This window comes from Diabrotica virgifera, chromosome 2 (genome assembly GCF_917563875.1).
Source record: "Diabrotica virgifera virgifera chromosome 2, PGI_DIABVI_V3a".
NCBI classification, from domain to species: domain Eukaryota; kingdom Metazoa; phylum Arthropoda; class Insecta; order Coleoptera; family Chrysomelidae; genus Diabrotica; species Diabrotica virgifera.
The window spans coordinates 225,084,027-225,110,468 of record NC_065444.1 but is presented as its reverse complement, the minus strand read 5'-3'; the positions used below and the strand labels follow the sequence as shown (position 1 = coordinate 225,110,468).

The window sequence follows — 26,442 nt, the reverse complement described above, 5'->3', positions numbered from 1 at the left end:
ATTTGACATTAATCAATTGTTATAAATATAAACATAAATATTGTAATTATTGGTGATTTAATATTATTATACGTTCAAAGCTTATTTAATTTAATAATTGATAATATGGAGGGATTAGACTATTATAAATCTTTAATAACAGATGAGTAAGCAGTAAGGAGTTTGTATAAAAAGCAAAATATTAATTTTACAATTTTTTAGTGAAGTCATTAGTGCCCTTATTAAGGATAGCAAAGTAAGGGAAGGAGAGATTGAAAAGCCAAGAGTTAGACCAAATTTAAATTTTTTTCAACGAACTGTCTCAAATTTGGTATCCTCTAATAATAGGTAACTACTTTAATACATGAAGTTAGTTTTGTAAGCTCATTGTGCTAAGTATTTTCCTCCTCACTTGTGTTTATTTATGTTCCTAGTATTCTAGATTAGATAGTATTCTTAGTTTCCTCATATCGTGGGCTTCGTGCAACAACTCACTAAGTCAAACTTTACATGTTTTGAAATCTTCACATATTTTACTCAGAGCCGGCCCCTGGGTAATATTTCACCCGTGCGAATTACTATTTTGGCGCCCCCCCTCTCCGAGGGGGCAATTCAAAAGTTCAGCTTTATAGTAAAATCATGGTTGTAAAAGTAAGGTTGTAAGTATCATGTTTTATTTGAACTTAAGTTGACAAGTTATACACAATTAGATTTTATTTACAAGTCCTGAATACAGTTTCGAAAATGGTTATACAAATTTAATAACTATGGTTATTTATCAGTGAAAAAATAGTTTTAAATTAATAAGAATTAAGCTTTAAAATGAATTAAACTTGAAAATAACAATGTTGAGCTTTGGACATAAAGTGGTAGGCCTTGTAAGGCAATGAGACATGACATTGTGTTTTTATGTTATAGGCTAATTGAACAAAGTTAACTTTTCTAGATTTTCTCTGGGAAAACTGATTTACAATTGCATTAACATCAATATTGCATCGAGCACTGCAAACTCAATTGAAATCAAAGCTAGTCACACCAATCTGTCTTGCGACATGGAAGACCTCAGATAATTTTTTACTATTTTTAACTTGGAGAAACTCCTTATTTCTCCTCTCGCGACAGACACTGGGAAAGTAAGAAGGATTCGCAGTGCTACACACAGGTTAGGAAAGTTCTCCACAAATCCGTTGTCTGCTAAGTAGCTCAAACTCAACATGTCAAATGGGCCTTTGATTTTGCCTTTATCTTCTTTTTTGACATTCTGAATCATGTTTTTGACAAGTTTCAATTCAGAATATAGTTGAAGACTATCATTGTCACTGTGCTGGCCATTAGTGAGAGCAATGTGTAGGTCCTTGCAGCATGTTAATAAGGTTTTGTTATCACTTGTGGTCTTTGAATGTAGAAACCCAAACAGTTGGTGATAGTTTTGAAGCTGCTCAAATCTGTCTCCTAGAGAAGAAATACACTGATCCCAGACCGCGTAGAAGAATTTAGTTTTGAACACGATCTCAGGATCAAGAACTGTTTCATCACTTGATTCATAAGAAATCATTTTCTTCTTTTTTCTCGGCCACAGTTACTTTCTTTAGGGAATGCTGGGTCAACAATCGACTAATATTCTGTTGAATCTTGCACAACTCCTTGTTTCTTGAAAAAATTGCTTCGTTGAAGAAATCAAAGCAAGAGAGTTTGCTATGTCCATGTTAACCTCTTGAAGTTTCTTGCATATGAGGTTTATCTTAAACAAAATCATATGCCACGTTACTAAGCAGCAGATGAATCGGAAATCTTTCAACTTTTTGGCCAAACTTGTAGCTGTATTTCTTGCATATCCGTCTAACCTTTTTTGGTCTTGACTACATTCAAAAAGCGCGTCATAGACTTCCCCAAGCTGATATATCAGTGGCACAACCACATTAATTCGACTCTCCCACCTAGTCTCACTCAAAGGTTTCAGGGTCAAGTTTGTTACGTGTTGTTTCAGAACATCCCAACGATGTGGTAATCCTGCGAAGAAATTGTAGACCTCCTGGATGATTCTGAACATAGAAATTATTTGTCTGTAAAAAATTAAAACTTACTAAGGTTTTCTGAAATATTACTAATTCATTATAAATGAATGAATAATTGGCTTAAAGAATTTACATAATTTAATAATTTATCGCATTTTAATTTTTTTTGGGGTGGAAGGAAATTCGCCCCAAACCCTTGGCGCCCTGTGCGGGCGCACGGCTCGCACGGCCCTCGGGCCGGCTCTGATTTTACTAAGGCCCGGTCTTTTCACCTCTGGATAACTAGTTACAGGAAGTTATCTGACACATTACAAGCTAATCTGTCAGATAAACTTACCGATAACTAGTTATCCTGAGGTGAGAAGACCGGGCCTTTGTAAAATATGTAAAGATCTCAAAACATGTCAATTTTGACTTAGTGAGTTAAGCCCACGATATTACCTTTGACATGTTTTCATGTATACAGTAAGCACCACACTACTAGACACATGGGTAGGTAGGTACCCAATTGCTATGCTTATGGGCTAATCCGGTCAGTTCTCAGATGTGACTTTCATCTGTCATGTTACTGTCAATAAACTATTCAAAATAATTGAAGCGTTTATTTAAAAACCAACACTTGTCCAAAAGTTAAAATTTTGGCAAATCAAGAAAAACTTCCGAGACATCTTAGGGGAGTGCATATAGATTTTCACTTTGGAAAAAATCAAACAAGATAGAACGGTAAATGTTTACATTAGTAAGGATCCCTAAAAATGCCTATTTTTTTAGACTTAGCCTAAAAATTGAAAAAAAGGCAAAATTTTCGTGTTTTTTATTACGGAACATACAAAAAGTATAAAAATGTTTAAAACCATTGAAAAAAAAATTATAAAATTTAGAAAATTGAAAATTAACCAGATTAAAATGCTATCAAAGTACGAAATAGCTTTAGTTATTATAACATACCTAAACAAATTAATAAATACCATTCATGATTTTCGCATTAAATTATACAAAAATAAACAATACTGTAAAATGGCCAAAAATTAATTGTTTGGAAAAGAAGTCCAGCGCGCGCGTTTGCGCACAATATACCATATTCTGATCATGTTCAATGTTGCCAAATGTACATTTTTGTTTTTCAGAGTAAATATTAAACTTCAATTTTAATCAAAGTTACCTATTATTATGTGTTGTTTTTTGGGATTACATAATTATTATGTTGAATTTAAATATTAACAACAGCAGTACATATGATTTATTTTTTTGGGGTGTAAATAAATAATTGAATTTAAATTTGAAGTATTATTAAAATTACGGAGTAAATAATATTCATCATTAAAGTTGAATGTTCTGTTTTATTTATTAAAAAGAACTCATAAATAATGAAAGTTTATTCTCAAATATAGGTTATTAATGTTTTGGCCAATATCAACTTCTATATTTCAATGTTTTCTCCAGTAACGACTTCAATATTACGTAAAACAACAAGCTGATATTATTATGTATTTTGTATTATGTATAATAATTTTGAAAGATGTGGCAACATTGCTTCAAAAAAGTATGCAATACGCACACGCACGTCGATGACAGCAATTAAAATGGCGGATTCGGTTTGAAATGGATGTCAAAATATCAGTTTTTGAATGAGAAATACAGAAAAACTATAGCTCAGCGCGAAAAAATGTATAGAATGTAAAGTGAATAAAAAGTAGCCAAGAATATACTGTGCAAATTTCAGATCAATCCGAGTAGCCTTACTAATGTAGCAATTTACGGATAGAACTTTTTGTAATTTCGTTAAGAAATGTTTAATAAACAAAACATCAAAAAGTTCTACTCGAGAAGTGAGTGCACCATTTTTAATTAAACAAATGAACTGCAAAATTAAAAGTTTTTTTAAATAACTTCGAAAATATAAATTTTAGAAAAAAACTGACTTTACTATTGAAAAATTCAGAAAATTGTACAAAAAAAATCTTATATAAAGATTTTTCTAAAATTAAATCTGTAGCTTCTATAATTTTTTATTTATAACGCTAAAGTCATCCTTCACACAAACATTGCCCCACTGTAAACTAGAGTTCGGCAAAATGCACTGTTGAGTTATTTTAATGTAATTCTTTAACTAATGGATCGAATAAAATTTTACAAATTGGACATGGAAGAAGAGCAATTAAGCTATCTTATGGTTATAATATAATTATAATTATATATTATATAATTATAATAAAAAGAAATAAAATGTATCGTCATAAGTACGGCGTGGGCGGAAAGTGAGACTTACATGAATTTTGTTTAAAAATGATTTAGAAATGTGTAACTAATACAATTTTTCTTATAAAACTCTGAAATTTGCACAACTTACCTTTTGAACATCTTACTAAACAATGTTTCATTCAAAAAAAATCTCAAAAATTTAATTCAAATGATACACGACATCTCAGAAAATGTAATTTTTGAAAACTTTGTAGTTTTACAGAATTATCACCAATTTAAGACGGTATTACTCAAGTTTGGACAGATTTATTACAATTTTATAGGTGCTTTTTTAAAGCTTAGAATGTAATCTTTAAAATTCACTAAATTATTTTATTTTACAAATGAAATAAACTATTTTTTTTTCAGAAAATTAAGAAAGATAAAAAAAATATAATACATAAACTGAAAATTACAGCTAAAAAAATGTGTATACAAAGTGATCAAAACTTTTTTCTGTAAAACTCACATAAAATATATACATTTAATAATAAGCTTCAACAATAATAAATGTTCAACAAAAAACATTTTTTTTAACTCTTATACACAGTATGTCTGCGTAACTTGGAACCTATTGATAACTTTTTTATTATCAGTTTTACGAAAAAAAGTTATTCTTTATAAAATACTCTGCATCGTATATAATCTACGATTCAACCATCATGAAGTATCAAATTTGATTAACTTTATACGAGGTATGTCAAAAAATATGAATTTCACTGAAGAGTAAAGTACCTTTATATTTCATAATATCGAAAATTGTTATTAAGGAGGGGGTATGGTTTGAAATATTTAAATTTTTTTATTATTTCAAATAAAAGTGCATACTTTCAAGAATACTCTCTGATAATTTCAAAATAATCGGAGTAAAATTACCAGAGATACAGGGTGTTGAATATCCCTACCTTCGACTCGCTTTGCCGCGGCTTGGCGCCAGCACGCCGGAGCGTAGTGAGAAACGTTAAACAACTGTTCGCCTTCTCTTTTGTAGATTACTCCCCAATTTAAAAAACATATTCCAATGTTCATCACTTTACGATTTGGCAGACAAATAAGAAGATGAAGATTCAGTTGTCAAAACTTTAAACGCATTTTTCTCAAAACTGCTTTTTCAAATGCGGTGGACATTGTAACTGAAAAACTACTCGGCCGATCTACCTGATATTTTGCACAGATTTTCTTTAGACATTTCGTGAGGTAACAACGTCGAGATATTTTTCTTTTTTTGCTTATTTTTTGTTCAACAATATTAAATCTGTAGGTTTTCACAAAATTTTTATCAAAAATTTCGTATTTTTGACTTTTGAGTGATACCAAAAATTCAAAAATCATTAAAAATAAAAAAACTCGACGTTGTTACCTCGTGAAACTCATAAGCTAATAAAATCTTTTTGAATTTTTTGTTTCGTATAATCCAGTGATGAGTTCTGATGTCCACCGCAAAATCCATTTTTTTTAGCTGCCTGTCAAAGTTTGTCGCCAATGGCTTATTTTTCAATATTTTGCATTGAATTTTTTCTTAAATATTCTTTGAATTGTACTTAATGTGTTTATTTAATTTAAAAATAAAATAATTCTACCATATTTTCGAAAAAAATTCACAAAAATGTGCTTGATATGTTGATTTCAAAGCATACCCCTCCTTAAGAGGAAACAGTAGCCATCAACAGGTAGCGAAAACGCGTTCCAAGATTGCGGCTGTAATTTTGAATATTTTTTCGAGATATTTGGCACACATATTCGTAATATAATAAAGAATGGCGGTACAGAGCCCAATTTGAAAAATATATTAATATGTGGAAATTACTCTGTAATTAAATACAATATTAAAAAAACGAGCCTGTACCGCCATTAAGAAGAACAAAAAAATACACTTTCTTCAAATAAACTTTTTTATCCGATGCCTAGATTTTGTGTCATTTTGGAACTACTAAAATTTTTTATTTCATTAGTAGTTCCAAAATGACACAAAATCTAGGCATCGGATAAAAAAGTTTATTTGAAGAAAGTGTATTTTTTTGTTCATCTTAATGGCGGTACAGGCTCGTTTTTTTAATATTGTATTTAATTACAGAGTAATTTCCACATATTAATATATTTTTCAAATTGGGCTCTGTACCGCCATTCTTTATTATATTACGAATATGTGTGCCAAATATCTCGAAAATATATTCAAAATTACAGCTGCAATATTGGAACGCGTTTTGGCTACCTGTTGATCGCTACTGTATCACCTTAAGAAAAGTTGTGTGGAATTAAAAAATATGTTTCAGTATTTAATTATCCTTTTAATTGAAATATTGTGAACTATAGAGGCACTTAACTGTTAAGCAAAATTCATTTTTTTTACATACCTCGTATAAAATTGAAAAAGTTTGATATCTGATGGTTGTATCTTAGACAGTAAGATGGTATATCCGCGGAACTTATTAAATATGGAGGTGCTACTCTGGCTAATCAAATATATAAAATAATACTGAGAGCCTGGAATGAGGAACAAATCCCGGAAGAGTGGTGTATTGGAATCGTTTGCCCACTACACAAAAAGGGTTATCAATTGGAATGTAGAAACTATAGGGGAATAACCCTCCTTAATACAGCCTACAAAATATTTTCGAGTATCTTATATAGTCGCCTAAGTGCACATTCAGAGGAGCTTCTTGGAGAATATCAAAGTAGATCAACAACAGACCAGATCTTTGTGCTAAGGCAAATACTGGAAAAAACTAATGAATTCAATATCGACACATACCATCTTTTCGTAGATTTTAAATCGGCCTATGATAGTGTACTAAGAAATAAATTGTATGAAGCCATGGATGAATTCCACATCCCTGATAAACTAATAAGATTGGTTAAAGCTACAATGCGTAAAGTTGTTTGCATAGTCGAAATACAGGGCAAACAATCACAGGCGTTTGAAACACATGTTGGACTGCAAAAGGGAGATGCGCTGGCGTGTCTCCTCTTCAACATAGCTCTGGAAAAGGCAGTCAGAAATGTCTGAATAGACAACCGAGGAATTATTTTTAATAAATCATCCCAAAATTTTGGCATATGCAGATGACGTGGACCTAGTTGCCCGCACAATATGCAAGCTAGAAGAAATGTATACCACCTTCTCAAATGCCTCAAAAATATGGACCTGGAAGTAAACGAGGAGAAAACTAAGATGATGATAAAACACCCAACAATAGAGCCAGAAACATTGGTCACCAATTCATGGTTGATAACTCTATCTTTGAAGTGGTGGACAAATTCACATACTTAGGGTCACTGATCACCAAGGAGAACGTCATGACGGAAGAAATCAAGCGAAGGATAATCCTAGCAAACAAATGCTATTTTGGACTGAGTAGACATATGAGAAGCAGAAACTTAAGCCGAAAAACAATAACCATATACAAAACCCTTATACAACCAGTGTTGACGAATGGATCGGAGGCATGGACTATCTCCAAGGCAGATGAAAACCTTCTGCTTATATTTGAACGAAGGATCCTGAGAGGAACATTCGGTGGTATCTGTGAAAATGGTGTTTGGAGGAGGTACAACTACGAGGACGAGGTATACCACAGATATAAACAAAAATTTGGTGGTAAAGACGTAGTGTCTCTTATGAGAATAGGAAGACTAAGATGGGCAGGATATCTAGCAAGATCACAGCAGAACAACCCTCCTAGAAGAATCCTTATGTCACAACCTGTGGGAAGTAAAAATAGGGGTAGGCCAAAACTCAGATGGAAGGGTGTTGTAGATGAGGATGGGAGAAAAATAGGCACAGCAAACTGACAACGGTTCGCAATGGATAGGACTGACTGGCGTAATAGACTTAGGAAGGTCGAGGCTCTTTTATAGGGCTGTAGCACCATTGATGATGATGATGTATCTTAGACTTTAAACCAGATAGAGTATTTTATTAAGAATAACCTTTTTTCGTAAAATTGATAATAAAATGGTTATCATAATCGAAATAAAATGAGGGATATCCATAATTTGAGAAAAATTTAATTTTTTTTGTTCAGTTAGAAAGGTGTAATTATATATTAAAACATAGTTTTTGATTCCAAACAACTTTTCATAGTAACAATTTTTGATATTCTGGAATTTAAAGGTACTTTACTCTTTAAGAAAATTCATATTTTTGACATACCTCGTATAAAATTGATAAAATTTGATATCTGATGATTAAGTTTTAGATTTTAGACTATGCAGAGCATTTTATGAAGAATAACTTTTGTTCGTAAAATTGATAATTAAGTTTACCATATGGTTCCTTGCTACTACGCAGACATACTGTATAAGAGGTTCTGTATATGAATTTTCAGTAGTAATTGCACAAGAGCTCTAAAATTATTGAATTTTTCCCGAGTGTCACTTTGGCAGTTTTAATTTCACGAGCCGAAGGCGAGTGAAATTATGTCAAAGTGTCACGAGGGCAAAAATTCTATATTAATTTTAGAGTTCGAGTGCAATTTGTTGCGATTATTTCATGAATAAAACTGTTCAAAACCAAAATTTTATTGTAATTTATATATGTAAGTACCAATTAGTGAAATTAAACACACAGTTGTTATAAATATGTATTTGACGGTTGAAAGTCATCACTTTTATAATTTTTAAAACATTTGTCATTAATGTCACTGAATGTATTTTTTCGTAGCAACGAAGGGCATCTGACGTAATATGCTTAACGACGGGAGATTATCAAAAATTATCACCTTAATTTGCATGTCTGTAGCTTTCTATTGGTCAGAATCTCCTATGAATGAAATAATCAAATTGTAATGCCATATTCGGATTCAGCATAATCAAAAACAAAATATGTATAAACATATTGGATCAAAGTAAAATGATGAATTCAACAATATTTAAAAAAATTATTTATACAAAAAAATTGTTATTGTTTAAACAATTAATAAACAATTAGTGGCAAAATCTGTGAGTAGAACTTTTTACTTTAACATGTATATAAACTAACAAAAAAGTTTTAGAAAAATATAAGCTTGTTTGAATTTTTCCGAAACAATGCATCTTTTCGTTTTATCTTGACTACCCTATCTGTTGTTTTTCTAAAACTATCTAAATGTTCTATGTATTGTCCTTTTCATGATCATTTTTCAGTGCGTAATGTCCACTTTACATCAACAATAAATTGAACAAGAAATTGACAAAGTTATTCAAGGACAAATTTGACGAGTACAAAATGTATGTTTGTAAAAGAAAATGAAGGAATTTGATGAAATAGAACAATTGGATATGTTTTATTTTGTCAATTTTCTTTTTATTCACGGCAAAATTGGATGTAGAATTGTGTTTTGTATAAGCCAAATTTGACCTTGAATAACTTTGTCAATTTCTTGTTCAATTTATTGTTGATGTAAAGTGGACTTAACAAATGATAGGAAAAAGGGTAAGTCCGTGATAATACACATTTATGACATTTATTCTAACGTGACATTTTAGTTAAATCTGACAGTTGTCACATTTTATTTTCAATTTGGAATAAAAACAAATCAAATGTAATTCTTGCATTTATAAAATGGTATTTTCTTTGATTTGTATAGTCTTATAAATTATACAGATTATATTTGTAATATTATCTAATTTAAAAAAAATATTTTTTTATTATGGCGCCATCTATCGACAACTAGAATAACTAGAATAAATGTTATAAAAATGTCACCGACGAAATGTAATCACCGACGTGCTTTTTCTTCTGTCACATACAATTTAATGCGTTAGAAAGAAATCGAAAAACTGTGACGCACTGAAAGATGATCATGAGAAATACTGTAGTTTACTCCGAACATCTGATATTTTTACACAACTGAATGTGTCAGATGGATAAAGAAACTACTATTCTATGAGAAGAATACATAAAGTCGAATTTGTGAAAAATGGACATGTGTTGTTTTTCAAATAAACGCTTCAATTGTTTTTCCATACAAAAAATACATTAATATAGTATTTTTACTACAAAAGCTATAATACGTAGGTCAAAATTTTTGACGTAAGAGAACTGTCAAAACATTAGAATGTGACTTTTCTTTATTGTCATGTTTATAATAAACATTGCAATAATGAAAAGGCACATTCTAATGTTTTGACAGTTCTCTTACGTCAAAAATTTTGACCTACGTAATATCGTTTTTGTAGTAAAAATACTATAATTAATAGTATTGTTACTCTGCTTTAAAATAACTTTATGCGAACACCAAGAATATTACAATACTTTAAAACTTTTACAACTTTAACAAAATGACAACTATAAACGTCAAATATGGATTTTCTATTAATTGTCAACTTTCTATACTCCATCTAATTTACTTCCCGTTGCACGTCATCCGCGTCATAGCCCGTGACGTCACATGATACCAACACGAAATATTTAAGCAGTAGGTGTGTTCTTTTTTAGAATCACTTTGCCGAGTACCCTGGCATTACAGCCACTAGACATATTTTATTATATACGCGTAGAAATAATATTTAAAGATTTCTATTAATGTCAACTTAAAGAAATACACAATAATATGTTTCATTTAATTTGTATAAATGGATTTTAAAGCGTTTTTATGAAGCACATTTGTTCGGAATACACTGTAACTATAATCGAACGCACGTGATATTTTGGCATAAATTGGTAACATTTATTTGACAGTTGCGGTTATGACACTTCATATTTGTTTATATTCTTTACTATAGGGCTTTTCATCGACTGTCATTTGTTTCGAGCTTCTGTCATATATTGTATAATCTGTGTATAATATTAATATACACGGATTATATGACATATGACAGAAGCTCGAAACAAATGACTGTGAATGAAAAGCCCTATTCGCGGTGTGCAAGTACTTGGAGGCGATAGGAGAAACGATCGTGCGAGAATAGCGGAGAAATATTGTAACTTTCTTAAATAATTCATTGTCAATTGAAATTGTCAAATTGACGTATATTTCATATCTATTGTCAATGAAGAAGAACAATTATATATTGCTCCACAATATTGATATGATATGCAATTATAATATAAAGGTAAATGTAATTAATTGTATTTTGCTTGCATTACTGCATTTTAATAACTAATTTTATTTACTACATACAATTGTTTATGTTTTAATAACATAACCAGAATCTTATTTTTTCTTCTTATTATTTTTTTGGACTATGGCCTTGACAATTATCCAGCAACCAGGACCATATGATTGGCCAATATAATTAAAAGTGCAAATAAAAGTGCAGAGCAAAGAAACCAGGTGTCGCTTTTCCGAACTTGCATGGTCCCAATAAGTATTTGTTTCATTATATTTACTGTTTTTATTATGTACTTTAACGTAAGATTATAACTTAATTCTTGTGTTCTATTTCTAAAGTTTTTATTTATTTACATTGAATATTAATTTGTTTTGCTGTATAATCCACTTCCGCAAAAATTGTGTGATGTATTTGATTTAAAATGAATTCAAGAATTTTTTGTAATTGGGCAACAATGTCAACTTAGATCTCTAACGTAGATAATGACGTGCAACGGTAAGTAAATTAGACGGACTGTATGTTAATATTTGGCTTCTATACATTTTCTGATGTAGGTACTAAACGTCACTAGACATTAAAATAAACATTGCAACAAGTGAAGGGCCCAGGACTATAATAGCTCAATATTTCTGTGTGTCTAGTAGCGTGGCAGTTACTGTATGTCATTATTTTCATTTTTCCTTAAATTAATTAAGTTCACTCTTTTTGTTGCTTACCTCTTATTTCTTAGTCTTGGAGTGTACACCATTCATAGAATGCTTGTAGTGAATTTGTAGGTCCTGGAATATTTGAATGTTCATATCGATACACCAGTTCCAAATAGTAACAAGTCTGAATTTTAGTGATTTATAGTTAAGTATTGGAAACTGTTAATGATGAGCGCGCTAATAACCGGCAAAATAGCACAAAAGATGGAAAACGTATTAAGTTGTGAGATAAAAAGAAATGAAACTAGTCGAGCTGGGGAATTTAGCGATATTAACCTACAAATTTACAGTATATTGATTGTTTCCGACCTTTAAACGTGTCAGACGAGTTTGGCAACTACCACTGTCACAGTGACAGTTTTAGTTGATATACTCCTCTGATACGTGTAAAGGTGGGAAACAATCAATATAATGTAAATTCATAGGTTAATATCGCTAAATTTTCCAGCTCTACTATTTTCATTTCTTTTTATCTCACAACTTAATACGTTTTCCATCTTTTGCGCTATTTTTCCGGTTATTAGCGCGCTCATCACTGTATACAGAATAATGTGTAATTTAAATATTTTATATTTCTTTTGTTTTCTTTCTTCTTCTTATGGTGCCTATCCGTTACGGATGTTGGACACTAACATGGCTATTCTGACTTTGTTGACTGCTGCCCTGAAAAGTCCGGTAGTGGTTAAGTTAAACCATTTTCGCAGGTTATGCAGCCAGGATATTCTTCTTCGTCCTGGACCTCTTTTCCCATGCACTTTACCTTGAAGTATGGTCCGAAGTAGGTCATATCGTTGTTCATTGCGCATTACATGGCCCAGGTATTCCTATCTGCATTGTTTTCTTTACTGGGTACATATTTAATTTTTTGAACAATTGTGAATTAAAGAACCTATTTAAGTATACTCATACCTAAGATATAGGAGCACTCGAGAGGTACTAATACCAAATTTTTTTTTTCTCTGATTTTGGCTTTGGTTTAGAACTAGAACCTTTAGCCACGTAATTGTATAACTTATCACTAAGTCAGGGGAGTAATGTGTAGTGTGTGTGTTGAGTAAGTGTCTTGTTACTTTGCAAAGTCGACGTCATTGTCTTTGCAAAGAGACGCTAATTGTTTCCGAACGTCTGCGGTCCCTCCGGTGAGTACCGATCCCACTAATACCAAATTAATTTTTTCTATATACAAAAAACAGAAGAAAACATATATCCACATTTTATGCATTCTATATGAATATTAACCCATTGGAAGCCAAAACTGCATATATGCAGATAGTAATTTCCCTTTGTCATGCCAAGAATGGGTTAAGTAAGGAATATATAGATATTAAGGATAATTGAGGCCATGAGAGCCAGAGTGGCCTGATTTGAAGATTACTTTACATAATCAAAGAAAATGATCAGAAGCTATCAATGTCCGATTGTTTTAGTAATTGTATGTTGACAAATAATGATTCTTGGTAAACATCAAACTACTAAAATAATCGGACATTGCTAGTTTCTGATCATTTTCTTTGATTATGTAAATTAATGTTCTTATTAGTTAGGCTAGGCCATTCACGGCCTCAATTAATATGTAGTGCAGATATAAGGATGTTATCTGAAAATATAAACAACTGCAAGAACTATAGCAATACCGAAATTGCACTGCTTGTCATCGCCATGTCTTACACTCACACTGATTTGTTGGTGGCAGTGCTGTCTCTCGAAAGCAGATAATGACTGGCTGTTATAGAGGAACTTTCGTGTAATACACTAGTTCTGAAATTGCTCGAGAAACGTACAAATGGCTGCAGTGTACAATGGTCACTAAAGACACAGTATCTGTCATCATCTGAATCTTTACTTTATCCTGATTGAGCAATGAAAGCTAAGATTAGACTCTTTTATGAAACTCATTTTGAAGGGATCGCTTTGATCCATGTACTCTAAGCCCTTCATGCCAATAAATAAATCAGTTCTTGTAAATACATTTTAGTGGACTCGTACACGAAAGCAATATCCAAACGCAACATGAAACACTCAACATCCCTTAACCCATTTAAACTACCTAGGATTCCTGGAAAATCGTTCACCTACGCAACAGGGATAAGGATTGTCCACCAAAAACCAGATGCGATACTCAGTGCATTCTTCTTCTTAGGGTGCCTGTCCCTTCCGAACATTGTCGATCATTCTGGCTATGATGACATTTTTGTTGGTTGCTACACGTAATAGTTGTGTTGAGGTCTTTCTATACCATGCTCTCAGGTTAGCAAGCCAGGATTATTCTTCTTCGTCCTGTGGCCCTTTTTCCTTCAATTTTACCTTGCAAAATGCATTGGCGTAGGTCGTATCTGCCTTGATTTTTCATTATATGTCCCAATGTACTGCAGCTTACGGCCCTTCACAATGTTGACCAAATCTGCGGTTGTGTCCATCCTCCGTAGTACTTCTTCATTGGGGTACTCAGTGCATATCTTTCCGCAATGTATGTTATATGTGATTTCTATAGGATATTGCTTTGGTGTACGAGTCCATTTAAGAATTTAGTTTCAAACCTGTACTTAATCCATTTTATTAAGAATTTCAGACAACCAAGAAAAATTGATAGCCAAAGAAAAGGAAAAGAATAAGAGATGCAGACCAAGAAAAATTCCAGTGAGGAAAAAATTAGCCATAGATTATATTAAAGAGATTTTGTCAGATAGAATAGAATTTGTAAAAGCTAAAGATCAAGAAAGTGCTGATACTGAAAAAAGTACAAATGATTTAAATTTGACAGATGATGATAAATTAAGAATAGGGTAAGTTAAATGTTGTTATATATATCATTAGGATTATGTCATATTATGGATATGTCCCGAAATGTCAGTGTGATGGAATATGAGCAGTTTATGTATGATGTTAGTGTGACTGTTAGAATGTGATTTAAGGGGATCTTAATGTGAAGTATGCTAGGGGGCTCTGGGGCAGATAATAGATGAGCAAGCAAGTATGGTGTACATAATGCTCAGATTGTCTTGAATGACAATAGTATAAATACTTTTGTAGAAGTTGGTTTGGACTTTGCCTGTAAGCTGTCTTTTAGGCCGCCACTCTAAGTAAATATAGGAGATAGGTACAACACATATAGCAGGACCCATGCCATACAACTTAGTTCCGAAGAGTGTTAGAAGAGATGTGTGTGAACCCAATAGTGAACTTTGGCACTTGGTCATAAGACTTGTACGACTATAGATTGAAATAAAACTAGCCTTTGATAGAGCGCGTTACTTGATACCGAATTGCTCTCGGTTTTGATATTTGCCATTCATGGCATGAAGTCTGTCAAAATTTTAAGCCAAAAAACTGTTAGTTTGGTTTTTACAGCCATCACAAGGAAAATAACTTTTGTGTTTTTGGAAAAATGGAAAAAAAGAGTATCGTTCAGTGATTAAGTTCGTACACAAAAAGCGGAAAACGAGTGTGCAAATCAAAGCCGACCTGGACGAAGTATAGCGTGAGGCTGCACCTTCGTTAGCAACAGTAAAATTGTGCAAAGCTGAATTTACAGCTTAGTGCAAAGCTTACGAGTGTTTTTGATAATGAGCGTCCGGAAGGCTAAATGAAGTCACCACGCCGGAAATGATCAACAAAGTCCATGACATGATTATGGCAGATCGTCGAATTAAGCTCCTCGAGTTAGTAGAGGCCCTAAACATTTCCTACGAACGCGTACACAACAGCATTCACCATCATTTGGACATGAAAAAGATATCCGCGCGATGGGTGCCGCGTTTGCTGATGATCTATCACATGCGAAAACGTGTGACCACTTCGGAGACGCTTTTGGCGATGATACGACGCGATCCGAAGGATTTTTTCACCGATTTATCACCGTTGATTAAACCTGGGTGTATTATTACACACGGAAAACCAAAGAACAGCAGAAACAGTGGCGCAAACGCGGCGAAGGCCCGCCGAAGGAGGTAAAAAGTGCACATTCGGCCTGCAAAGTGATGGCGACTGTTTTCTGCCTCTAAGCCTAATTGCGTCGAAAACGCCCCGGTTTGGCACGCAGCAAATGCTCTTTCTCCAAGACAACGCACCGGCTCCGACTCACCGATCGGCCGTTGCCATGCCAAAATTATACAAATTGGGCTATGAATTGGTTGAACACCCACCGTATTTCCCAGATCTTGCCGCCAGCGACTTTTTCCTGTTTCCAAATCTAAAATAATGGCTCGGAAGATGCCGTTTCGCAACAAACGATGAAGTCGTCACCGAATAAAAAAAATTAGAACATCGTGTTACTAAGTGTATCGAGCAAAACGGTTGAGAAATAAATCGATTTAATCCCAAAAAACTTGTTTTTTTCTCTCAAAGGGTAGTTTTATATCAATCCATGGGTCTAGGACGTTTCATCGCCGCCGTTTCGATGCCGCCAGTTCGATGCCGATGCCGGCCGATTCATCGCCAGTCAATTAATCGCTATCTGATATATTTCCGAATTTTCGACAGTTACAATTATTAGTTATTTTTAGTACTAATTAGGAATTCTAGGAAATGCGAGATATGACGGCGATGAAATGGACTGGCGATGAACCGGCGGCATCGAAACGGCCGGCGATGAACCGGCGGCATCGAAACGTCCCATTCCGCAATCCATCCTTGTACTTTACTTGTACTTGCACCTTACCGTGTTTTTTATTAAACTCTAATAAATCCCATTAATCCAAATTTTCTTAAATGTTCTTTCTCTAACAACCTTCTACACTGTATTAGAAAACTTAAAATAAAGATATAGGTAAATAAACTCGGTTAAGTTGATTTCAAGTTATGGCGTGATAGAGAAATAATATAGGGTGGTGTAACTGTCGAATATCTCGCGAAATGAACATCGGATCGAACAACTGAAAAATACACTCAATAATTTTCAAAAATCTATCGAATGATATTAAATACGACCCCCTTTCCACCCCTGGTGGTGGAGTGGGGGGTCTTGTTTGGTATTCGATTGATTTTTGAAAATTTTTGATGTATTTTTCAGTTTTTCGATCCGTTGTTCATTTCGCGAAATATTCGACCGTTCCGCTACTTTTGGGACACCCTGTATATATTCATTTTTATTCGATCGTCGACCACGATGACAGGCGGTTCGAGCAGTGAACCTCCTGACAAATGTAAATTTTGTGCTAAATTTACTTCAACAAGTGACATTAAATGTTTGGGTAATACCTGTGATGTTGTTGTGCACGTCAAGTGTTTTGATGCAATTTCGAAAGTTGTATTTCAGAAAGGACATTGTTCTGCTCCAATGTGTGATAAGTTATCATGTGAAAAAGTTGTGTTGGAGAAGGAGATTGAATGTCTGTCACGAGAAAGGGAAGTTTTAAATAAGTACGTTTCTGAATTGGAATACACAAATAATCTGCTTAAATCAAAAACGCCGCTGACGATTTTCAAGTACAACCTTTTAATTCTACCAGTTCATTTTTGCCAATTAGTGATAGGCCAGCAAAAAGTTACTCGGGTGCCTTGAAAATAAACAAAACTGGCTGTGATTCTGTTTTGCTTGTAAGGTTAACGAACCAAAATATTACTAACGTACAGGTAGATAGCGATATTAAATCGAAAATTAATCTTTCTTCTACAAAAGCTACTGTCGATAGTACTAAGTTGGTGAAAAATGGAGTTTTGATTAACTGTAGCAACGCAATGTCTTTAGAAAAATTAAGAGTGCCTTACCAAACAATTAGGAAATACTTATTCTGTTACTGAACCAAAGAAGTTAAATCCGAGATTAATGATTCGTGTCGTAAATGCAGCCTCTCTGGAAAAAACAAGTTTTTTGCAAGACCTTATTACTCAACGTAAATGAAGATGATATAAAAATAGTAACAAAAGTTAAGTTTAAGGAGCGTTTCAACGTCGTGTTGGAGGTTTCACCAGCTTTATACAAAGCGGTAATAGAAAGAGGTTTTCTGTATATAAGCTGGCTCAAATGTTATGTTAGTGAACACGTCAATATTGTAAAATGTTGTCAATTTTGTAAAGCCGATCACCAGAAAAAAATTGTCTTAGTAATTTAGTATGCCCGAAATGTTCTGAATCTCATGAAATGAAAGATTGTACCAGTCAGACTATGTGTTGTAATAATTGTAAAACGTTAAACTTAAGATACAAACTTAATTTAGATACAGCTTATGTTGCAAACAGTTCAGTTTGTGGTTATTTACTAGGTAAAATTGAGCAACTTAAAACTAGAATTCAGTATGTCTAACAAAAAGCTAAAATTAGCTCATTTTAATACACGTTCTTTGTTTCCAAAATTTAACGTTTTCCTTGATCTAGTAAATGATCACAACTTTGATATTGTTTGCCTGTCCGAAACTTGGTTGATCAGAGTGTATACATTCCGGGTTTTAAAATAATTCGTAAAGACCGTGGTTCAAGAGGTGGTGGAATCGCTGTTTTTGTACGTGATTCAATAATTTCAAAGTCAGAACTTGCTGACCTTCCTTGTCCATTAGGTATCGAACAAATGTGGATTTCTGTGAAAATACAGAAAACAACATTGTTAGTCGGTGTTATATATAGAACTGAGGCGTGCAGGATGCTAAATTTTATACAGTATTGTGATGATACCCTTTCTCACATAGTACCTCAATTTAATAATATTATTTTAACCGGTGATATCAATGTTGATCAGCTAGTAGATAATCAAATAAATTATTGTTTTCAGTCTTATAATTTTGTTCAATTAGTAGCGGAACCTACGCGCATAACTAACAGTTCACAAACATTGCTCGATGTTATTTATACAAATAAAAGTGAACTCATTAGACATTCAGGCGTTTTAGATCATGAACTATCTGACCATAGAGCAGTGTACTGTGAATTTGATTTAGATATTAATCACAAAACAAACTTTTTAAAGATACATAGAAATTACAAAAACTTTTCAATATCTTGTTTTAACGCAGATCTGGAAAAAATGTCATGGGATAATATACTCTACGAAAATTTTATAGATAATAAAATTCGAATTTTCAATGACATGTTAGTTTCGCTGTTTGACAAACATGCTCCCTATGTTGAATCAAGAATTACAAAACCACCTGCTCCGTGGCTAACACCCACAATACAGAATATGATGAAAACTCGTAATGCTGCTTTAGCCAAATATAAGAAAACTAGAAACGTCTTAGACTATAGTTACTATAAAGGCCTTCGAAACGCGGTTACTAACGCAGTCCGTCTGGAGAAGAGTGGTTATTTAAATTATCGGTCTGCTTCTTCGAATAAAAAAGATTTTTGGAAAGCGATGAGGTTATTCAAAATTGTAAATAAACCAGTTATAGAGATCCCTCAGGAGCTTAAAGACCCTATCTCTATAAATAATTATTTTACATCTGTTTTTAGCCCTGTAAATTGTTGTCCTGAGACAACCCAATGGTATCAGTCAAATATTTTCAACCCAGATATTATTTTCTCGTTTAAAATGGCCACTATTGATGAAATTAAATCACTAATATTAGGGTTAAAATCGGACGCTGTTGGATGTGATAATATTTCTGCAAAAATGCTACAACTATCCCTTTCCATTACTGCTCCTTATATTACGCACATTATAAATTGTTGTTTGGAGGTAGGTTATTTTCCGGACATTTGGAAATACGCTTTGGGAAAACCACTACCCAAATCAAATAAACCTGAATCACTTAATGATCTTCGCCCAATAAGCATTCTACCGGGACTGTCAAAAATTTTAGAAAAGGTTATTTATAAACAGATATACGATTATATTTTTAAAAATAATGTAGTTACGTGTATACAATCAGGCTTTAGAAAAGAGTTTAGTACAACGACCTGCTTCTTGACTTAACAGGACTTTGACTACTTCGATCATTTGATGAAGGAAAAGCAACCTCAGTCATCTTGCTTGATTTTTCTAAAGCCTTTGACACTATTGATCACACTCTTCTGTGTGCTAAATTGAAATAATTTGGATTTGATGATACCTCCTTACAGTTTTTCAAATTTTATTTGGTAAATCGTTATCAAAAGGTCATAAACGATAATAATTCATCAGAATTTGCATCTGTCACTTCAGGGGGGCCACAAGGTTCGGTTCTTGGTCCTCTTCTTTTTTCAATATATATTTCCGACCTGTATAAATCTTTAAATAATTTGAAGTTGCACTCTTTTGCAGACGATACACAACTTTATTTCTCTTTTGAACCTAACTCTGTAAATCAAGCGTCACAAAAAATAAATCAGGATTTGGAATCTATTTGTACTTATTCCACTAGACATAATCTTAAACTAAATGCAAAAAATGTAACTCTTTGTTATATTGTTCAAAAAATTAATAAAGCCACTGTTCAGGATAACTTAAAACTAATTATAAAAAATGAACCTCTAAAAAATGTTAATAGTGGCAGGAACTTAGGAGTCATATATGACTGTACGCTACGATTTCAAGAGCATGTCACCCTTTTAGTAAAAAAGTGCTATTTAGTTATGCGTCAACTGTATAGAAGTAAAGGTATTTTAAACTTTAAATTGCGTAAGTTACTTTGTGAAACTATGCTAATGTCAATTCTTAATTATGGGCTCTTGGTTTTTTATCCTTGCTTAGATCAAGTTACGAAATTAAGGTTGCAAAAAATTCAAAATAATTGTTGCAGATTTGTCTTTGGCATAAGAAAATACGATCGTGTATCATGCAAAATAAAAGAACTTCAATGGTTAACCATAGATAATTTATACAAATATCACCTCGCCTCTTTGATATATCGAATTATTTCGTCGTCAAATCCTATTTATTTAAGGAACAAATTAGTATTTCGTGGAGAGGCTCATAATCTGGATCTGAGATATCCTCATAGTCTTATGCTGCCAAGATATAGACTAGCTATTTTCCAGAGATCGTTTACTTACAATGCTGTTTTAGTGTTTAATAGTTTAACAATAAATTTAAGAGGTAAATCTCTTGAATTCATGAAGTAGCATTATAAGAAATTTTTACTACAATCACAGTAACGTTATTATTATATAGTATATTGTTGTCGTTATTGTTACCATTATTTTTGTTTTTATTTATCATTCTTATCATTTATCACATAACATCACAAATTATTTTCTTTATATTATTTTTCTAGTAGCCACATGACTATTTCTATCATTTTAGTATTATATTATTATTTATGTCGAATTATAAATTATTTCAAACTAACTTTGTAAACTTGAGGTTAAGTGGAGTAGCTCTAGCTAGACTTCGCCTCATGTATCTCGTGTTTGTAAATTTTTACAGACTAAATAAAGGCAATTTATTATTATTATATACATAATAGGTAAACTGTGATATATTAATTTTTATTTATTTTAGCACACCTTCCAATCATGATATCAAACAGAAACAGAAAAGGGTTTTTGTGTGCAAGAAAACCCCGTTTCAACAAATTAGAGAAATTTTATCTAATAATGTGGACAAAAGCAATTCAGCGTCGTCTAGTAATGAACTAAAAGACAGCACAGTACTGAAAAATGTAGCAGAACACGAGATTGAAGATGCCTTAAGTAGTAGAAAAACTACTGTTTCAGAAATTAAACGGAAATTTAGTGGACTTTCTACAAACACCAGTAAAATTAAAAGGTTAAAACATGAAAATACCAAGTGTCGAAGTTCTAGCTATTCATCAGATGAGAGTTCAAATGATCAGCGTTCATCTTCTAAAAAAGAAAGCTCTACGGTTTTATCCAGAAAGACAAAGACACGTAGAAGTAGTGAGTCATCAGATGATAGTTCATGTTATCATCGATCATCTTTAAAGAAAACCAGTACGTCGTTCTCCACAAGAAAACTAAAGATCCGACAAAGCAGTGACTCTTCCGACAATAACTCAAGGCCATCCCTTAATAAAAATAGTTTTACATCCTCTAAGAAAAATAAACATTTCCGCCAAAGAAGGGAGTCATCAGAAGTGAGTGTAATTAGTGTTTCTGATTCTTCCTTTAGTGAAGACTCTGATTCGGATGTTTGTATAGTTGAAGAAAAATGATAAGAATAAAGTAAATGTGTATAATAGGGTGGAGTGATAATCACATAATTTTAAAAAAATTGTCTAATTGATTTGGAATACCCACCAAAAGTTACCTTTAATAACGACAATAAGAAAAAAGTATTATTACAACTTTTGATAAAATTACATCTTCTGCCCTCTACAGGCCTTTGAAAAACGAAAAAAAAAAAAAAAAATAAATGTTAGTCATAAAAATTGAACATTTTTGTGGTTTTCGGCGATCGTGTCATAATATGAGTTCTTCAAAAATACGTTATACTAGACAATACATTGAGTGTCCGTTAATTCTTCCTATTTTCAGTTCCTACCTTGGCCAAAGTCTATGACCGCTATGGACTATCGGACAGATCTGTAGCAGCTGTGGCAACGGCAGTGCTATACGACCTTGCAATTGTTACCAACGCTAACACAAAAAAGTTATAAATAAATATAATCTAGAAGAACTAGTGGTAGCAGGCTGTGACGCAATCATAGTAAATACGGGATCAAAAATTGGTGCAATTTCTCAACTAGAATTAAAACTAGGACGCCCTTTACAAAGATTTGTCTGCCAGCTTCACGCTAATGAATTGCCTTTAAGGCATCTTTTCTAAGAACGGTCAAACTCTAGGTCCAAAAGCTTTTGCAGGAACTATAGGAAATCAAATAATTTGTTGTAGACTATAACATTATTGCCTGTGACTTACCAAAAGTAGATTTCATTGAGTTACGTGCCGATCAGAAATATTTGTTTCAAATTTTGGTCGTAATTTCTATAGTTCTATGGATTTATTAAACGGAATCCCTGCAAAGTTGAGTCATTCTCGATGCAAAGCAATCGCATTCTACGTCTTTATGTTAGTACTGAAAATACAACCTCAAAATTAAAGGAACTGAAGGAACCAAAGGAACCAAATTATTGTCACGGTTTATGCTCTTCTGTGGTTTCAGATTAAATGATACTCATCATGTGTAAATGGTGCAAAGCATGTTTATAAAACGTAGACGGTGTCTAGAGCAAGATTTGAAAATTATTATAGACCCTGTAATAATCAAAGAAATGCCTATTTTGTTCATCGCCTCCATATAAGAGAGCTATGTCGCATTCTAAATGGAAAAACTAAGGCCAATAATGATTCATCTAATATCCAACCTTTTATTCCACAAATTAATTTTGATGCAGATGACTATATTGATCTAATTGATTGGCAAAACAAAATAACTTGCCCGAATTGCTCCAAAGTTTAAAAGTAGAGGATTTGAAAAACATTATTTCCGGTTCTCATGAAAAAATCATCAAAATTGATTCGCGCGAAGTTATGCCAAAATTTGAATCAAATGAGGGGTAGGTAGTGAGTACAGGAATAAAAATGACATATTTCAATTAATTATCATTTTTATAATAACAAAATGTACTTATTGCCTAACTTTCCAATTAAAATCATGTTTGTATTTTTTTTACTTTTTCAACGCCCGGTAGAGAGCAGAAGATGAACATTTGTTGAAAAACCGCAAATAAAGTTTAGTTTTGTAATACCAATTGGCAACTTTTGCGCACTATTCCAAAAATCGAAACTTCGATTTTTCGCTCCACCCTAGTGTATAAAATTGTAAATCTGTCCCATACAAGTGATCGAAAATTGTTATTAACACCAATTATCTTTTATAATTATGACTCAGTGGTCCGTTGAATTAATTATAGGAATATTTCAGATTACATTAATGCTTTAAGGGGCTATCCTAGTGTAAAAGTGCGAAATTCATATATTTTTTTGCGAATTTCTAAAATAAAAAGTACTGCAGCAATCGTTATGAAAATTTGCATGAGCATTTATTATAAAAATAAGTAGATGTGAGATAATTTTCATCAACAAATATTGAAAATTAAACGATTTATGCGCGATCTACTGGCACTGTAAAAATAAAAACAGCTCCACTGCTGCCCCAACATTGTTTGATTTGCTTATCTAGATAATTGCTAAGAAGAAATGCGTTCAATGTGCGTCCCCGTTTAGGATTTTGTCCTCTTCAGGGTTTGTCGTGAATGTATTGTGTGGCAGTAAAAGCAAACAGTCCGAAAAACACACTGGGGCAAGTGTCGTATCCTGGTGTTTTTCCTTGGTTATGCCGGACGGTGGTGTCCAGAAGGCTAAAAGTCAACAGAGAAGAAAGTTTTGATGGATTGTTGTTGGTTCCATAGACATTTACGTGTACTGTCCGTGCTTTGCTCTCGACCAGTCTCCCTAGAAACCATTGTACAACGACAGGCGAACCTGCGTCCCTCGTGGGCGGTCAGGAGGTGGCTTTTGAGCGTAGCGTGGACAGTGAGCGTTCGAGTGGAGAAAATAGTTGCGGCTATTTTCTTGGGACGAACAGGTATAATTGTGCAATGAAGTTGGAAAACCGCAAAAAACCAACTTCTCCCTGTTCGGGGTAGGGAAGAGGATATGTTATAGGTGGGTACGGAAGGCTAACGGAGTAGCCTCAAGGATGTTTTCGTACTCTGCCGGGAGTTCGTCAATGCATGTTTGCATTAGAGCAGACGGTAAATGAATCTTTTTGTGTTTGGGCGTTCGGCAGAGTACGTGGCCGGAAGATGAACAGGAACATTTGAGAGATTCTTGTGGTCGCAGGGGGGGGCCGTTGATTACTTTGATTGTGAAGTTCCTGTTCAGAGAGTTTATTCTCTCGGTGATTTTGGGGATGTTTGAGATGTTATGGATTTCGTTTGAGGGGTATTGCCAGTGCTCATAGTTGCATCTACGCAAGATTCTACGTTCTGCCCCCAACAACCTCTCTTGTTTTGATCTAGCACAAAGAGAGTAGATGCATGATTTGTACTCCATGACGGGTCGAATAAAGGTCTTGTAAGTGTGAATGAGAGTCTTCTTGTGTGTCTTGCCAATTTTTCCCGAGAGAGGGTTGAGAAGTCTGGCCCTGTTCCTTACCGTATCTAAAGTTGCCTTTAGATCTGCGTCCCAGTTGAGAGTCCTGGTGAACAGTACTCCCAAATAGTTCGCAGTCGGGCTAACAACAAGCCTTTCTCCCAACAGTCTCAGTGGATATTGGTCGTCTTCATTAATTATGATTCTATATGACACAGAAGGGGCGCGAAACACAATTGTTGTTGTTTTGTTCGCGTTCAGCGTGACTCTCCACTTACAACACCATTCGCCGACCCCGTCCAACAGAGCCTGGGCTCTTCTGAAGAGGAGTCTTGGGTTGTATCGAGAGGTTGTTGTGAGCAGAGTCGTGTCGTCTGCATAGAGAAACAGCCGAGTACCTGGGATATTTTGGTTAGTGATGTCGCTGTTGTAGATGATGTACAACAGCGGTGCTAGGACTGAACCCTGGGGAACTCCAGCTTGTGGAGTGAAGGGGGTGGACTTTTGATCGCCTATTTTCACTCTGACAGTTCGGTTGTGGAGGTATGAGTGTACAATTTTGGTGAATTGTAATGGTAGCCCGATGTCCAGAAGTTTCCGAACAAGCCCGTCATGCCAGACCTGATCGAAAGCCTTCTGCACATCCAGGAATGTGGCTATGGCGAATGAACCATCGTTGATGGTTTGAGTAACTTTAGTAGTGAAATCTATTAATGCATGTTTAGTAGATCTACCTGACTGGAATCCATATTGGAATTTTGGTATGATATTGTGGTTTTCGAGAAAGTCATTGAGCCTCTCTTTTAGGATTAGCTCAAGAACCTTACCCAGAGTGTTGATTAAAGAGATCCACTGCTGCAGTGATTGGGACTAACAGAGATCCTGAAACATAAAATTTCAAAGTGATTATTGAAATGTTCTTTCCTATACCAACAACTAGGCATTTTGAAAAATGTTAAAATTTGAAAAAATGACGAAATGTTGAAAATTTGTTTTAAAATTAGCTAAAACATTTTCAGTTTCAAAAACCGTCAAATTGACATTTTTTATCCGATCAAAAAACCCCTAGTTGATGGTATAGAAAATAACTTATATTTCAATAATAACATTGAAATTTTATGTTTCAGGATCTCTATTAGTCCCAATCACTGCAGCAGTGGAGCTGTTTTTATTTTCGCGGTGCCAGTAGATGGCACATAAATCGTTAAATTTTAAATATTTTTTTATGAAAATTGTTTTACATATACATACTTCTTTTTATAATAAATATTCATGCCAATTTTCAAAATAATTGGTACAGTAGGTACTTTTTATTTTAGAAATGCCCAAAAGAGTATATGAATTTCCTACTTTTACACTAGGATAGCCCCTTAATTGTTTTTCTGAGAATTTATTTTCCCTAATTAAAAACTACGATCGATTCCAGAAAACTAGACCTGTCTTAATAACTTTACTACCAGACTGTACAAGTTTTTAGCAACAATTTTTTGGTACAAGCTTAATTATAAAAAATATGAATATTGTAGATAAAATTCGAATAAAGTATTATTTTGGC

At 33.5% G+C, this 26,442-nt stretch overlaps 1 protein-coding gene across 1 annotated transcript; it reads left to right on the top strand.

The window, feature by feature from the left end:
- On the top strand, window positions 1–26,442 carry LOC114330012 (dentin sialophosphoprotein-like). The gene is made up of 4 exons (XM_028279304.2): window positions 1–146; window positions 202–327; window positions 14,539–14,760; window positions 21,330–26,442. Exons 1-4 carry the CDS (start codon window positions 106–108, stop codon window positions 22,000–22,002), a joined length of 1,062 nt encoding a protein of 353 aa, XP_028135105.2. The 5' UTR covers window positions 1–105; the 3' UTR covers window positions 22,003–26,442.

Excerpts from the sequence above, each read along its gene's own strand:
- LOC114330012 (XM_028279304.2), top strand. The coding sequence starts at position 106 with ATGGAGGGATTAGACTATTATAAATCTTTAATAACAGATGA. Across the intron at positions 328-14,538 it reads TTGGTATCCTCTAATAATAG|AATTTCAGACAACCAAGAAA; the intron begins GTAACTACTTTA and ends CATTTTATTAAG. Across the intron at positions 14,761-21,329 it reads GATGATAAATTAAGAATAGG|CACACCTTCCAATCATGATA; the intron begins GTAAGTTAAATG and ends TATTTATTTTAG.